The 16,818-nt window shown below is 44.7% G+C and overlaps 1 protein-coding gene across 1 annotated transcript; it reads right to left on the bottom strand.

Annotated features, from left to right (window-relative positions):
* Positions 1-179: 179 nt before the first annotated feature.
* Positions 180-15,896, bottom strand: LOC129711364 (sphingosine 1-phosphate receptor 3-like). Its single transcript, XM_055658974.1, has 2 exons — positions 15,363-15,896; positions 180-2,962 (listed from the first exon to the last, which is right to left on the bottom strand). The coding sequence occupies exon 2, from the start codon at positions 2,838-2,840 to the stop codon at positions 1,677-1,679; it is 1,164 nt and encodes a 387-aa protein (XP_055514949.1). The 5' UTR covers positions 2,841-2,962; positions 15,363-15,896; the 3' UTR covers positions 180-1,676.
* Positions 15,897-16,818: the final 922 nt, after the last annotated feature.

Here is a 16,818-nt window from a genome sequence, read left to right on the forward strand (position 1 = left end):
GTTCAAAATCTTTTGGCTACACTGATACGACGCCGGCAATCGCCGAAAAAAATCGGCAAATGGGACAGGCCCTTTAATGTCTAGTCCTGGGAATGGTTGTTTACGACAGATGATTTAAGTGAAATGGCCATCTTCACTTGCATTTCTCTTTTAATTATGTGAAGCAACCACTGCAAAAATAAAGCTATCACAGAATATTTATTAATCAAAGTGCATTTTGTCTCACACGTGTCCACTGTTATACAGTAATACTTTGACATACAGTACATTGGTAGTCTATATAGTATAGCCTCCATGACCACGACACACTTTTAACTAATAACATACGCACAACTCAAAATGAACATTGCTGATAAAGGTTCATTTTTTTACATGGCTCAAACAGAAAACAGGTAATCGCAAGATTTAATAAATAGTGCACAATAAACAGGCCCCTTGAAGGATTTACTAAAACCATCTATATTAACTTGTACTTAATGTGGCACCTTTCCAATCGTCAAGTCTGCATTTACTTAATTGTTTTCATGCCAATTGCAAGTCTAAGGTTCGACTGTGGTTGGGGCCTGCTCCTCGGTATTGATAAGACTTTGTGAGCATGACGTCCCTTAAGCTTTTCTAGATCCAATATTGGCCCTTACAAGCAATGCAGGATTTCAATGGGTCAAACTAAGGATACACCCTATATCCTCATATGCTACATATGTGCCTGTAGTGTGGTACAAGTGAGACAAGGGCAAACAAGAGATTTAGGGTGGCACAGTGGCACAGCGGTAGAGTTGCTGCTTTACAGCGCCAGAGACCCGGGTTCGATCCTGACTATGGGTACAGTCTGTACAGAGTTTGTTCGTTCTCCCTGTGACCTGCGTGGGTTTTCTCCGAGTGCTTCGGTTTCCTCCCACACTCCAACGACATACAGGTCTGTCGGTTAATAGGTTTTGGTAAAAATTGTAAGTTTTCCCCAGTGTGTAGGATACTGCTAGTGTACGGGGTGATCGATGGTCGGTGTGGACTCGGTGGGCCGAAGGGCCCGTTCCCACGCTGTATCTGTATCTCTAAACTAAACTGAACCACGCTTGATGAATATTTTCCCACATCGTTCTGTGCCTGAACTTGCTTGCCTAATGATTGTACTTAGAGACAAAATGCTGGAGTAACTCAGCGGGACAGGCAGCATCTCTGGAGAGAAGGAATGGGTGGCATTTCGGGTCGAGACCCTTTTAATTTTTCCGCCTGCTACAATCACTAGTGTCTTCCACCTCCCGATCCCCTCCCCATTCAGGGGGGCTTGAAGCCGAGATGTGTCAGGGACCGGACTGTAAGTAGTGCATACATCACCACCACTCCATGCACCTAGGACGTGGTGACATTTGGGCCAGAGAATGGACAAGACCACTGCAGTCACCATATGCTTTAACCAGTGAAAGCCAGCAACGCTTTGGTGCTATTGTGATGTCATAAGGAATAGGAGTAGAATTAGGCCATTCGGCTCATCAAGTCTACTCTGCCATTCATTCATGGCGGATCTATTTCTCCTAAACCCATTCTCCTGCCTTCTCCCCATAATCTGTGACACCCGTACTGTGCAGTTTGTAACGCTGATAGTTGATGTGTTCACACTTGATGCCAATAGTGTTTGAATCACAGTCCCAACACAAGTTTCTCGTCAAGAGGGATGTTCATGATTTCCCCTTCTCAAGGGAGAAGTCACTGGCCTTGACAATACAGGCGGATATCAGCATGGACGGGGAGTCAATCTCTTCCTTTGGTTTGTTGAAGTTGCTGCCACTGGACTTGCTCTTGCTGTTGTCGCCAGTCGGTGCGATGGGCAGGCTTCTGGCCACACGGGAGCCCAGGAAACAGCAGCAGAGCAGCCTGAAGAATGCGCCCCGCATCTCGCGGCTGGTGAGGGTGTAGATGATGGGGTTCAGGGCAGAGTTGAGCACAGCCAGGGCCACGCACCAGTCCGCCTTGTACAGGACAGAGCACTGCTTGGGGTTGCAGGCTACGTCGAGCATCAGGAAGACAAAGAGGGGCGACCAGCAGGCGATGAAGACGCCCAGGACGATCATGACCGTGCGCAACAGCGCCATGGCCCGCTCCGACTGGGCGCCGTGAGGGCTTTTGCGCCCCGTGACCTTGCGGCTGCTGGAGTTGACCAGGCGGTAGATGCGGACGTACAGAATCACCACGGCCAGCAGGATTATGGTGAGGATGGTGACGCAGAAGGCCACGTAATGCTTGGCGTAGAGCGGCAAGATGGTGGAGCACCACGAGAGGTTGCCGATGCAGTTCCAGCCGGTGATGGGCAGGATCCCCAGAAGGACGGAGATAATCCAGCAAGCCCCCAGGAGCAGGAAGACGCGGTACTGCTTCTTGGAGTCGTAGGGCCGCATCTTCACCATGGTCATGTGTCGCTCGATGGCGATGGCCAGCAAGCTGAAAGTGGACGCGCACAGGGCGACGAACATGCTCCCTTCCCTGACGAACCACAGGTTCGGCGTCAGGGTGAGAGTCCGGTCACCGGACATCAGGATGTTGATCACATAAGCCACGCCGGCCAAGAGGTCGGACAGGGCAAGGTTGCCGATGAAGTAATACATCCGCGTGTGGAACTTCTTGTTCTTCCAAATGGCCACGAGGACCATCACATTCTCCACCACAATCAGTACACAAGCCAGGAGAATTATTACAATCTTAACGTTGGTAGAACCGCTCTTCGCCCTCCTGTCCAACTTTCCGGAGTAGTTATAGTGTTGATTGATAATCTCATTCACTGGGAAATTATGGGCCAAAGACATCTCCACACCGGTCAGCATGGGCCCAATGGATCTGCTGGGCATACTAAAGCATCTCGGACTTCAGAGAACGCAGTCCGCACATCGTACGCAAGGTGCCCTGTCCATGTTGGCCAGAGGGGGCTGTCCAATGTTACAATTGAAATCCTTCCGCTGTTGCTCCTGGCCTGAGGAGAGAGGTTTTAGACAAGGTTAGTTCAACTATTCAGGGAAAGTGAGTTCAATTGTGCAGGTTCACAACTACAGACGTCATAAGACCTACAAAGACGTACAGGTTTGTAGGTTAATTGGCTTGGTATAATTGTGTCTGTAAAATTAAACCTAAACATTTTTTTAAATTGCTCCAAGCACGTGTAGAGTAGTGTTAATGTGCAGGGATCACTGGTCGGTACAGACTCGGTGGGCTGAAGGGCTGTTTCCACGCTGTATCTCTCTAAACTTAACTAAACTAAATAATGAGGAGAGTGGAAGCTGACACGTCATGTTCAATGTTACATCTTTCCATGGTTTGTTCGAGTCTTGCTTCTCACAGTGAGATATACATAGAACCTACAAGGTGGCACGATGGCGCAGCAGTAGAGTTGCTGCCTTAGCAGAGACCCAGGTTCGAACCTGACTACGGGTGCTGTCTGTACGGAGTTTGTACATTCTCCCCATGACCACGTGGGTTGTCTCCGGGTGCTCCGGTTTCCTCCCACTCTCCAAAGACGTACAGGTTTGTAGGTTAATTGGCTTCTGTAAATTGACCCTAGTGTGTAGGGTAGTGCTAATGCACGGGGTGACTGCTGGTCAGCACGGACTCTGAGGGCCAAAGAGCCTGTTTCTGTGCTGCATCTCCAACGTCTGAAGTCTAAAGTAAAGACTTCAGAGGTTAGAGATAAAGGGGAAAGTGGCTTCTGACACTCATGCTTAATATTACATCTTTACCTGGGTTGTTCTCACAGTTATATATGGTCTTGCTTCTCACAGTTATATACATGGAACATGTGAGGCAACACAGTGGTGCAATAGTAGATCTACTGCCTCACAGAGCTAGATCTCGGGTGCTTTATGTGTGGAGTTTGCATGTTCTCTCTATAACCACGTGGGTTTCCTCCGGGTGCTCCGTTTTCCTCCCACATCCCAAAGACGTCCCAGAGATGTAGATTTATAGGTCTCTATAAATTGCCCCTAGTGTGTAGGGAGTGGATGAGAAAGTGGGATAACTTAGAACTAGTGTGAACGGGTGATCGATGGCCGGCACAGACTTGGTTAGTTTTATTCCCCTCCCGGGATGAATAATGTTTAAAATAAAGTCGTATCGTATCGTTTGTAGGTTAATTGGCCTCTGTAAATTGCCCCGAGTGTGTAAGGAGTGGATGAGAAATAACGTAGAACTAGTGTGAACGGGTGATCAATGGTCAGCATTAGGCTGTGGGCCGAGGAGCTTTATTCCAGTGTTTTGTGACCCAAGTCACAGAACTACATGGGCGGGGGGTGTACATAGTGCTGTCCGTAGCGACCGTTTCCAGGAAAACAGAGGAATATATCTATCTGGAATATATATAGGTATAATAATATTATATTATTATACCTATATTCCTATCTGGAATATATATAGGTACAATGATAGGAGCGAAGGAAATAGGCAACGTTTTGGGCCGAAACCCTTCTTCGTGTAGCTGCACCCGCTGAGTTTCTCCAGCTTTTTTGTGTAACCTTCGATTCTCCAGCATCTGCAGTTCCTTCTTAAACACTAGGTACAATGATATATAGTTTAAATGGACTGCAACACGGAAATAGGCTGACCATCATGTAATATGGGCATTGGACACTAGATGGCGCTTACTTTCCCGATCTCATTTTCTAATTAGTTTAATTAATTAAAGTGCAACGTTCGGCAATGATGAGTTATGACTTCCTTCTCAATTATATCTATCTATCTATATTAAAACTGTGTGTGTGTGTGTGTGTGTGTGTGTTTCTGCCTGTCTTGTGGTTGCCAGCCTGCAGGTGCCAGCCTTTGATTCGTTGCTATGCCAACACCAGACCCACAAACGCTCAGATTTTTTTCATTTCGGTAGAGATTTCACTTTTCATTACAAGTATCCACTCCTCATTAAATTTTGTCGTGTTATAACGGCTGCTGGCGCCCGCCTCTCGCCTCAAAGACGCCATTTAAAAACAGCCGCACTGCTGAGTGCTCGAATCTTCAGTTGGAGGACCACGTCTCCCGTGGGGGCTACGGAGAGGGAATGGCTGCGTTGGGGGAGCAGATCTGCACTAGGTCTAGTTTCATCTAAATCTGTGGATAATTTCATGTAGTTTGGTGACTTGGGTCACGAAAACTGATTTCTAGACACATTTTTGATGCTCGGCCCACAGCCTACATGTAGGTATGTTACAAAACCTACCTGCATCGCCATTGGGAATCTGCCCTCAGCCATGTCGGCGATTTTGGCGCTGTTTGGAGGGGGCGGGTTTAAAACGCGATTTTTACTAGGCTGTACTAATCGCAGATGTTCAGCCTAGTAAATCATTAACGAAAAATCGCTGCAAGACCCGGTCGCAAAAGGTATTATTAGTTTTATAGGCCTCGATAATATAGTTATGATAATTTTAAAATTACTCTCCGAGTCCGCAACATCTCGCAGTCCCAGGGTTTTATAAAGCAAACAATTAAAGGTATGTACCTTATTTTTACATTAAATGGGCCATATATATAACCCAGATATCAAGTTATCTATAGCGAGTGGTTCATTTTGGGCTTTTTATATCCCGCAGTATTTTTCTCGGCATTTGAGGGCACTAATCCAGCGCGCTGTCAACATTCTAAACCAGCGCGTTCACAGAAACCCACTGGAAAGCCGATTTAAATGGGCATTTATTTACAGCAATTGAACACTAAATTCCTTCCATTTGGCCTATAAATTAATGTAAATTAGATATAAAAATCGTTATATTGTGAATTATTTGTGAATAATCTTTGGACACTTAGGCTATTTAAAAATGTTAATCTTTCTTTAAGAAATGGGCCTTTGATTATCCAAGATCACAGCTTTTGTGTAATGTCCATTGAAAATCAATAGGGAACAAGATGCTAATTTCCGAGTATGAAAATGGCCATAACTTTTTTAATACTTGAGATATGAAAGTGAATTTGGTGTCAAATTAAACTTATTGTTATGCTTTATCTGATGGGATAAATTGCAGACTTGATTTTTAAAATCTCAAAATTTTGTAACATTTCTACTACATGGACTCCGAACTAAACAAAAATAGTACAGCACAGGAAAAGGTCCCTCAGCCCATCATATGTGTACTAACCATGATGCCAAATTAAAAGCTGCCCTCCCTCCATTCTCTACATATGTATAAGCTTTATAAATGCCACTATTGTTGTTGCCTTCACCACCAACCCTGGCAGAGTGTTCCATGCACCACTCTGCGGTAAATGGTCATCAAATCTAGTGTGTTAAAGATAGTGTCAAAACCTCAAGCAACATCTCCTATGAAGGATTCTCCGTAGATCTGACTGAAATTCTCCATCGACCAGCGCTGGCCAGAGGAGGCAGGTACTGTAACAGATTTAAAAGACACTTAAACAGATACGTGCATTGGTGGTTTCGATGGATATGGGCCAAACACAAGCAAATGGGACTCGTTTAGATGGAGCATCATGGTCAGTGTGGACCAAGATGCTCCGTCTAACCCCCTCCAAAGATGGGTCTTGACCCGAATCGTCACCTATCCATTTTCTCCAGAGATGCTGCCTGGCCTGCTGAGTTACCTCAGCATTTGTGTCCTTCACTCCAAAGACCTTGGTAAGCCATTCCCCCAACTCTAATCAAAGCAACATTTCAGTGCCCCATCTCTCCAATACTTTTAATGTATAGTCAACAATATGTTCAAATACAATTAAAAAATCACTTGCTTTATTTCCAAGTGTTTTTAAGATGGCTTGCAGGAACACCCAGGAGATTAATCTTTTATTTATGGAGGTAATAAGTCAAGTCGTCAAGTCAAATCAAGTTTATTTGTCACATACACATACGAGACGTGCAGTGAAATGAAATAAATATTATAATACTAAGATAGACGGTGTTATCAAGCTGGAAAGGATGCAGATTTACGAGGATGTTGCTGGGACTGTCCGTGTAAGTGAAGTCCCTTCTATTAGGTAAATATTTATCAAACCTTTCCAGCTCCCTCTCCATACAACTCTCCTGTGGCAGGGGTGGCACGACGACATAGCAGCAGAGTTGCGGTCTTACAGCACCAGAGACCTGGGTTCAATCCTGACTACGGGTGCTGCCTATACGGAGTTTGTACGTTCTCCCCATGACCTGCGTGGGTTTTCTCCGAGCTCTTCGGTTTCCTCCCACACTCCAAAGACGTACAGGTTAATAGGATTCGGTAAAAATTGTAAAATGTCCCTCGTGTGTGTGTGTGTGTGTGTGTGTAGGATAGTATTACTATGCGGGCCGAAGGGGGCTCATTCCATCTTTAATTATCTCTAAGATAAACCAAACTAAACTAGAGACTCGAATTGGAGGCAATATCGTAGCAGAGGTACAGCTGACAAAAACTCAAACTCTCCTGAATTGTATGGGATGACCAGATACTCTGCTCTTCAGTTGTGGGTTGAGAGATGACTACATGCCAGAAACCTAGGCAGCAGCACCTTCATCTTAGAGCATAGGATGAAGAACATAAAACATGTGTAGGAAGGAACAGCTGATGCTGGTTTAAACCGAAGATAGACACAAAAAGCTGGAGTAACTCAGCGGGACAGGCAGCATCTCTGGAGGGAAGGAATGGGTGATGTTTCGGGATGAGACTCTTCTTCAGATGGTCATAGAACAGTACAACACAGGAACCGGCCCGATGACCCACAATGTCCGTGCCGAACATGGTGCTTAGATAAACTAATCTCATCTGCCAGCACATGGTTCATATCCCTCCACATCCATGTGCCTGTCCAAAGGTTTCTTCAACGTCACCATCATATCTGCCTCCACCATCACTCCTGGAAGTATGTTCCATGCACCCACTAGTGTCAGAATGTGACCTGTATATCTACTTTAAACTTTCCCCCTCTCACATTAAAACAAAGCCCTCTAGTCTTTGATATTCTCACCTTGGGGGGGAAAAGGCTCTGGCTGTCAACCCTATCTATGAAGCTCATTATTTTATATAATTCTTTCAGGTTTCTCATCAACCTCCAGAGAAAACAACCCGTGTACCATTCTCTATGTTCTATAGGGCAGAGCTTTCAGGTGAAAGGAACAAGGATTCAGGGAAATGTGTGGGCCAAGTTTTTTTTATACAGAGGGAGATGGGTGCCTGGAAAACCTGCTGCCAGGGGCGGTGGTAGACACAGATATGATAGTGGTGGTTAGGAGGCGTTTAGACAGGCACATGGTGTAGGGAATGGAGGGATATGGATCACATGCAGGAAGATGAGATAAGTCTATCTTGGCATCATGTTCAGCCCAGGTACTATGGGCTAAATGGCCTATTCCTATGTTGTACTCTTCTATGTTCTAAGTTCTATGAAGTAAAACACAAAGTTCTGGAGTAACTCAGTGGCTCAGGAGGGAATAGGCAGACAAAGTTTCGGGTCAGGACCCCTCTTTAGACTTTAGAGAGTGTGGAAACAGGCCCTTCGGCCCACCGAGTCCACGCCGGCCAGCAATCATCCCAAACACTAACACGATCTTAAACACGAGGGACAATTTACAGTTTTTAACCAAAGCCAATTACTCTACAAACCTGCACGTCTTTGGTGTGTGGGAGGAAACTGGAGCACCCGGAGAAAACCCACATGGTCATGGGGAGAACATACAAACTCCATACGGACAGCACCCGCAGTCAGGATTGAACCCTGGTCTCTGGCACTGTAAGGTAGCAACTCTACCGCTGCACCACTATGCCGCCCAAGTCGGATTGCAACAGGGGTTGTCGTAGATTGTAGATCGTACTAACAATATGAAGTAACCCTTGCAGCCTCTGAAAGCAGTAAAGTGGTGGTTATTTTTTTTGGGTGTGGACACATTGTTGGAACAAATGTTAGATCAAGGGGCCCACACTTGAGAAGCTAACAACCTTTAATCTTTTCAGATGCAAAACAGCCTGCTGTATCGCTGCTGGTTTATTCCAGATTTTATGTTCCATTTCAACTCGCCTCTGCTTCACAACACCGACAATTTCCCAAATTACACCTTCTGAAACAGCGGAATTGAAAGCCACGAACCAAAGTAGATATTATGCTACGATGTTGGAACTGGGACAAGTTCAACTTCAGTAAATGCGATATGACTTTCAGTCAAGGCTGGGTGACACTGCTCTGCTATTCTAAAAGTATTTCAACACAGCAGTAATCCAAATATTGTCGTTGGCTGTTCACATCATGTTAGAGATACCCCTTTACACCACAAAAAACGACATAATCCGGCAAAAATAATATAAACTGCAATGGGTGGCACAGTGGCGCAGCTGTAGAGTTGCTGCTTTACAGCACCAGAGACCCTCGTTCGATTCTGACCACGGGTGCTGTCTGTGTGGAGTTTGTACGTTTGCCCCATGAACGCGTGGGTTTTCTCCGGATGCTCCGGTTTCCTCCCACACTCCAAAGACATACAGGTTTGTAGGTTAATTGGCTTCTGTAAAATTGTAAATTGTCCCTAGTGTGTAGGATAGTGCTAGTGTACGGGGTGATCGCTGGTCGGCATGGACTAGGTTGGCCAAAGGGGCATGTTTGAAGGTGAAAAAGGTGGATTTATTATGGGGAACAAGGAAATGGCAGATGCGTTAAACAGGTACTTTGGATCCGTCTTCACTAACGAGGTCACAAACAATCTTCCTGATATAGTAGTGGCCAGAGGATCTGAGGTGACAGAGAAACGGAAGGAAATCCACATTAGGCAGGAAATGGTGTTGGGTAGACTGATGGAACTGAAGGCTGATAAATCCCCAGGGCCTGATGTTCTGCATCCCAGGTTACTTAAGAAATCGTGGACGCATTGGTGATAATTTTCCAATGTTCTACAGATTCAGGATCAGTGGATTGTAGGGTAGCTAATGTTATCCCATTTTTTAAGAAAGGCGAGAGAGAAAAAACAGGGAATTATAGACCAGTTAGCCCGACATCGGTGGTGGGGAAGATGCTGGAGTCAATTATAAAAGATGAAATAGCAGCACATTTGGATAGCAGTAACAGGATCGGTCTGAGTCAGCATGGATTTACGAAGGGGAAATCATGCTTGACTAATCTTCTGGAAATGTTTGAGGATGTAACTGGGAAAATTGACATGGGCGAGCCAGTGGATGTAGTGTACCTGGAATGTCAGAAAGCATTTGATAAGGCCCCACATAGGAGATTAGTGGGCAAAATTAGGGCACATGGTATTGGGAGTAGAGTGCTGATATGGAAAGAAAATTGGTTGGCAGACAAGAAACAAAGAGTAGGGACTAATGGATTCCCTTTCAGAATGGCAGGCAGGGACTAGTGGTGTACCGCAAGGCTCGGTGCTGGGACCGCAGCTATTTACAATATACATCATTGATTTAGATGAAGGGATTCAAAGTAACATAAGCAAACTTGCAGATGACACAAAGCTGGGTGGCAGTGTGAACTGTGAGGAGGATGCTATGAGAATGCATAGTACAACGGGATCTGAGGGTCCTTGTTCATCAGTCAATTAAAGTAAGCATGCAAATACAGCAGGCAGTGAAGAAAGCGTGGCTGATCTATCTCTCCATCCTAACCCCATTATCCAGCCTTCTCCCCATAACCTCTGACCCCCGTACCAATCAAGGTTTCCTCCCACATTCCAAAGGCGTGCAGGTTTGTAGGTCAATTGGCCTCTGTAAATGGATGCTAGTCTGTAGCATAGAACTAGCATACGGGGTGATCACTGGTCAGTATGGACTCGGTGGGCCGAAGAGCCTGTTCCCAAGCTGTACTACAGTATACAGATACATGATAAGGGAATAACATTCACACCACAGTTGCTGCCCCACCAGTTGCTTTTGCTCAAGACTCCAGCAGCTGCAGTCTCTTGGGTCTCCCGCCAACAACATCAAAGACCCACACCATCCTGGCCACACACTCATCTCTCCATTGCCATCGGGAAGAAGGTACTGGAGCTTGAAATCTGTAACATTCAGGTTCAAGAACAGCTTCTTCCCCACAGCCATCAGGCTATTAAACACAACTTCAAACAAGCTCTGAACTATAACAGCCTATTATTACTATTGCATTTTATCTGTTTATTTATTGTGTGTATATATGGTCTATGGTATATAGACACACTAACTATTATCTCCTGTTCTGTATTATGTTTAAATATTGTATTGTGCTGCAGCAAGCAAGAATTTCATTGTCCTATCTGGGACACATGACAATAAAACTCTCTTGACTCTCGTTTAATATTCATATCCACTTATTTATTCAATTTAAAATTAATATATCAGTGGAATGACAGCATCATAGAGAACAGCATTCCCTACTTTCCCAATTTGCTCTTCATTTATTAAAATCAATATCCTTCCATGAAATTACAACTAATTTATAACAATGAGTAATTAGACAGGTACATGGACAGGATAGTTTTAGAGGGATGTGGGCCAAACATAGACAGGTGGGACTAGTGTAGATGGGACAGGTTGGTCGTTGTGGGTAAAGTTGGGCCGAAGGGCCTGTTTCCACACTGTAATGAGTATGATCAGAATGAGCATCATTGACTGTAAACTGCTTTGGATGTCCAGAATTCTTACAATGCAAATCTTTATTTCTTTCTTCTTCATCTAATTCTCCATTGTTTGACACAGTAGGGATACGAGCCCATGCTATAAAGCCAACCAGTCAAGTCTGAAGGAGGGTTCGCTGTCGAGACGTCACCTATCCATTCTCTGCACAGATACCGCCTGACCCACTGAGTTACTCCAGCACATGGTATTTTGAACCGGCTGTTCTGCTGTTTTAATCAATACGTCATCCCAACTCCCACTTGTCTGAATTCATAGGATTTTCACTCAATTACTAATGCCACAGGGGAACCACAATTGTTAGTCAACTCACTTCTAATAAAATTCCAACTATTCTCACAGTGCAACCAACACCCAAAATAGATTTAATAGCCAACGGAATGATTTGTCCAACTAGAGAACAGTCCTGAACTACTATCTACCTCGAAGATAAACACAAAATGCTGGAGTAACTCAGCGAGACAGGCAGCATCTCTGGAGAGAAGGAATCGGTGACGTTTCGAGTCAAGTCCCTTCTTCAGACTCCTATCTACCTCGTTGGAAAGCCTCGGACTATCTTTGATCGGACTTTACCGGCTTTACCTTGCACTAAACGTTACTCACATTATTCCCTTGACCATGTATCTGTACAGTGTGGGTGGTTTGATTGTAATCACGTCTTGTCTTTCGTTGATGGGTTAGCATGCAGCAAAAGCTTTTCACTGTACCTCGGTACATGAGACAATAAACTCAAAGTCTTTAAAGTTTTAACTGATAACCTGATCCATTGACTTAGCCATGCAATATATACAAACATTTGTGCAAATGATTCTGAGGGAATTAGATAGCATGAACGCACAACATATTCTATAGCCTCAACTATAGGGAGAGGTTTGGCAGAGTAGGACTTTATTCCTTGGAATGCAGGAGGCTGAGAGGTGATCTAATAGAGACCACAACCACATATATAAAACCATAAGAATTGGGAGGGTGAATGCCCAGCGCAGGGGAATCAAAAGCAAAGGACATAGGTTTATGGTGAGAGGGGAAAAATAGGATAATAGGATCCGGAGGGGCAACTTTTTTTGCACAAAGGGGTGGAGAAGGAATGAGCTGCCAGAGGGCGTAGTTGAGGTAGGTGCGATCACAACATTTAAAAGACATTTTGACAGGATAGAATGGGTTTAAAATGGATATGGGTCAAATGTGGGCAGGTGGGACTGGTAGATGGGGCATGTTGGCCGGCGTGGGCAAGTTGGGCTGACTTTATGACAGAAAGCATTTTATCGGGATGCATCACAGCATGGTTTGGGAACAGCTCCATCCAAAACGGCAAGAAATCGCAGAGAATTATGGCCGTAGCCATACACAGCACACACCCATCCCCCTTCTCTTGACTACACTTTTTTTTCTGCAGAGATGCTGCCTGTCCCACTGAGTTTCTCTAGCATTTTGTGTCTATCTCCCTTCCATTGATTCTATGGACACTTCACTCTGCCTTAGCAAGGCCGGCAGCATAACCAAGGATGAGTCTCATCCCATTATCTCCCTCTTCTTCCCTCCCCCATCAGGCAAGATATACAGAAGTGTGAAAACGCACACCTCTAGATTCAGAGACAGTTTCTTCCCAGCTGTTATCAGGCAACTGAACCATCCTATCAACAACTAGAGAGCTGTCCTGAGCTACCATCTACCTCATTGGCTCATATCTTCAATCGGACTTTATCTTGCACTAAACGTTATTCCCTTTATCCTGTATCTGTACACTGTGGACGGCTTGATTGTAATCATGTATAGTCTTTCCGCTGACTGGATAGCACGCAACAAAAAAACTTTTCACGGTACCTCGGTACACGTGACAATAAACTAAACAAAATTAAATGAAATTAACCACCAGGGCCAATTCCCTAGTCCAGCATTTTTGTCAAAGATAGGTGTCCACAGCTGGACTTGAAATGAGGAACCTTTAGTCCATGTTTAAGAAAGAATTGCAGATGCTGGAATGGTCTCGACCCGAAATGTCACCTATTCCTTCGCTCCATAGATGCTGCCACCCGCTGAGTTCCTCCAGCATTTTTGTCAGCCTTTGGTCCGCGGAGAGTTTGTGATTGGAGTACACACCATCCCAGTCACTGTTGCGAAGATAGACACAAAATGCTGGAGTAACCCGGTGGGTCCAGCCGGCAGCATCTCTGGAGAAGAGGAAGAGGTGGGGTTTCAGGTCGAGACCCTTCATCAGACTGAGAGTCAGGGAGGGGGACACTAGAGGTACGGGAAGGTACAGAACAAAGCAGAGCCTGCATCGATGTCTCAGGAAAGGCGGAGCCCACAATGGTCCATTGTTGGCTGGGGACAAGGTGATAACGAAGGAACATAAATGGTAAAATTAGTGAAAAGACGAGGGTGGGGAGGGTCGGAGAGAGGGGACGCAAGGGTGATTTAAAGTTAGAGAAATCAATACTCATACCACTGGGTTGTAAGATGCCCAAACAATATATGAGGTGCTGTTCCTCCAATTTGCATGCAGCCACCTTCGTTACCACACAATCTACAAACTGTCCCTTTCCCGCTCACCAATATTCCAATTAACTCCCATTGAATTCAATGGGCAAGAACACAGACCCACACAAACACATAACAACAACCCGAAACGTCGCCTATTTCCTTCGCTCCATAGATGCTGCTGCACCCACTGAGTTTCTCCAGCATTTTTGTGTACCTTCGATCTTCCAACATCTGCAGTTCCTTCTTGAACACAAGTATGTTTGCTGGTCATCCACCACTTGACTTGCATTACTTGTGACCGTGGCAGGGGTAAGTTCGTGGTGTCATAAGAGCAGAATGAGGCCATTCGGCCCACCAAGTCTACACCACCATTCAATCCCGGCTGATTCCCTCCCACTCTGTGTGGGTGTAAATGATCACAAACCACTGCTGGTCAGCAAATCAACTCCGGCTTCTCGTCTCTAACCTCACCCCCTCTAACTTACCCTTATCATTAGTTACTTATTCTTTGGGTATTTTTTCCCTCTGCCAGTCTGAAGTAGAGTCCCGACCTGAACCGTCACCTATCCTGCTCTCCAGAGACGCTGCCTGACCCGCTGAGTTACTCTACCACTTTGAGTCCTTTTGTGGATTAACCAGCAACTAGTCTTCATTCTTTGCTACATTCTACATTCTACCCTTTGCTGTTTTCCACATTGACCTGCCCTGTTGAGTCCGTGTTCATTTCTAGTGCTGCCTCGAAACTTCTGCCTCAATTTAGAGTCTCTCTCTCGTCTCAGTTGTGTGGTGTCGTTTCTTCACCACTTTGGCTGTGTCCTTTTCCCAGGTCTACATCTCACTGCCTCAATCCAACTGGTGTATTTGTCAGTACCTTGAGCGTTTGTCAGTGTGTGTGAGTGTGTGGCTGTCCCCTGGTTTTCACTGTGTATGTGTTTCCACGGGGTTTTGCTATGTGTGTGTGTGTGTCTGTCTTTCTCCTTATTTTTGCTGTGTGTGTGTGTGTCTCTCTCTCTCTATTCTCTATGTGTGTACAGTGTGTGTGTGTGCCCTGGTTTTCGCTGGGTTTCTGTGTCCTGTTTTTGTGTTGCTGTGTGTGTGTTTTCCCTGGGTAACTCTGCATCTTTCTTTCTCATTTATAGTCTGTATCGCTGTCTAAAAACATTAATCTCTGCAGGCAGTAATTTTATCCACGAGCTGTAACCTAATGTAAATATTCCGTTCACATTTTACACACCCTCTATTGGATTTCTTCCACACGCTTCAAGCTGATAAAGCAGCGCGGGTTGAAAGGCAAAGAATTGCTTGCACTCTGATGTGCTGAACTTAACTTACAGAAAGTTGCAGATACAACGCTCGTCCCTCCACAACATCCAGCGACGGCGAGGTGTCCTTGTGCAGTGTTCGGGTACAAACACAGACGCTTCAGATAGTTCAGTGGGCGAAGCTGGGCTGCTGAACGCTTCTCTCCAGCCTGTGAAAGCGTGCACTGAATCCCTTCTACAAGAGACAGCAAGCAGCCAGCTCTTTATTCCGTCCGAGAGTTTCAGTGTGGAGGCGGGATGTAACCCTGCCCATCAATCCTCAATCCACTTATCAAAGTACACCCAGTCCTGAGGACACCGAGGCACAAATGACCGCGTCGAACCCATCCATGCCTAGAATAATAATTAACTTGCCTCGCTCTGTTTTCCATGTGAATGTTTCCTGGTGTAGGAAACGAAAGCGCACTTCCTCCAGCATAACATTTGGGGACGAGAAAGCTTCACGCACTTTGCATCTTCGACACCAGTTCAGTTTAGTTTAATTGTTACATGTACCGAGGTACACAGAAACGCCTTTGTGGCGTGCTATCCAGTCATGCACCAGATTCCAAATGTATAGGAAGGAACTACAGATACTGCTGTTGTAAACCAGTGATCCCCAACCTGGGGCCATAACCATTGCAAATTTCAAGGGGGGCCACATAATTTTGGGGGGATTTAGGGGGCCACAGGTTCAATGAAGGGGGCCACAGGGCTACCATCCTGTTGCCTCCTAAATTTCAGTTCTAATAAATTTCAATCTATGTAGTTGAAATATATTTTTGAATTTTAGTTATGAAATTATTTTCATTTTCTTTTATTTATTTTTTTAAAGATTTTTATTAGAATTACATATTATAGTAAAAACTTTTCATGTATATCAATCATTAAAATTTTTAATTGTGGATTGATTCTGCTTCTAGTTTTTTTTAATATAGATAGTAAATAAGAGAGAGAGAGAGAAAAAAAGAATTACAAATGTCAAAAAAGAAAATAGAGTGGAATTAATTAATTATTTTCATTTTCTTATAAAATTATTATAGTAATTCGAAAATTATCTAATTTTTGGCCTATTTGACAATATGGCATATTTGACTATATGTAGCTCTCCATAATCTGTCAATCTAGTGACTAGCAACTATTTACGAGTTACTAATCACAAAACATTGAGTTTCTTTCCCTTCACTAATAATGTCAGGGGGGGCATAGAAAAATTTAAAGATCCCAAGGGGGCCATGAGCTAAAAAAGGTTGGGAACCCCTGGTGTAAACTAAAGATAGACACAAAACTCAGCGGATCGGGCAGCATCTCTGAAGAAAAAAAGATGGGTGGCATTTCAGGCCCCACAATAATTCTGTTTATTGTCACCTGTACTGAGGTCCAGTGAAAAGCATGCATGTTGCCTGCTGTCCAGTCAGCGGCAAGACTATACATGATTACAATCAAGCCGTCCACAGTGTACAGATTCAGGATAAAGGGAACACCAA

This window comes from Leucoraja erinacea, chromosome 29, assembly GCF_028641065.1.
Source record: "Leucoraja erinacea ecotype New England chromosome 29, Leri_hhj_1, whole genome shotgun sequence".
Classification (NCBI taxonomy): Eukaryota; Metazoa; Chordata; class Chondrichthyes; order Rajiformes; family Rajidae; genus Leucoraja; species Leucoraja erinaceus.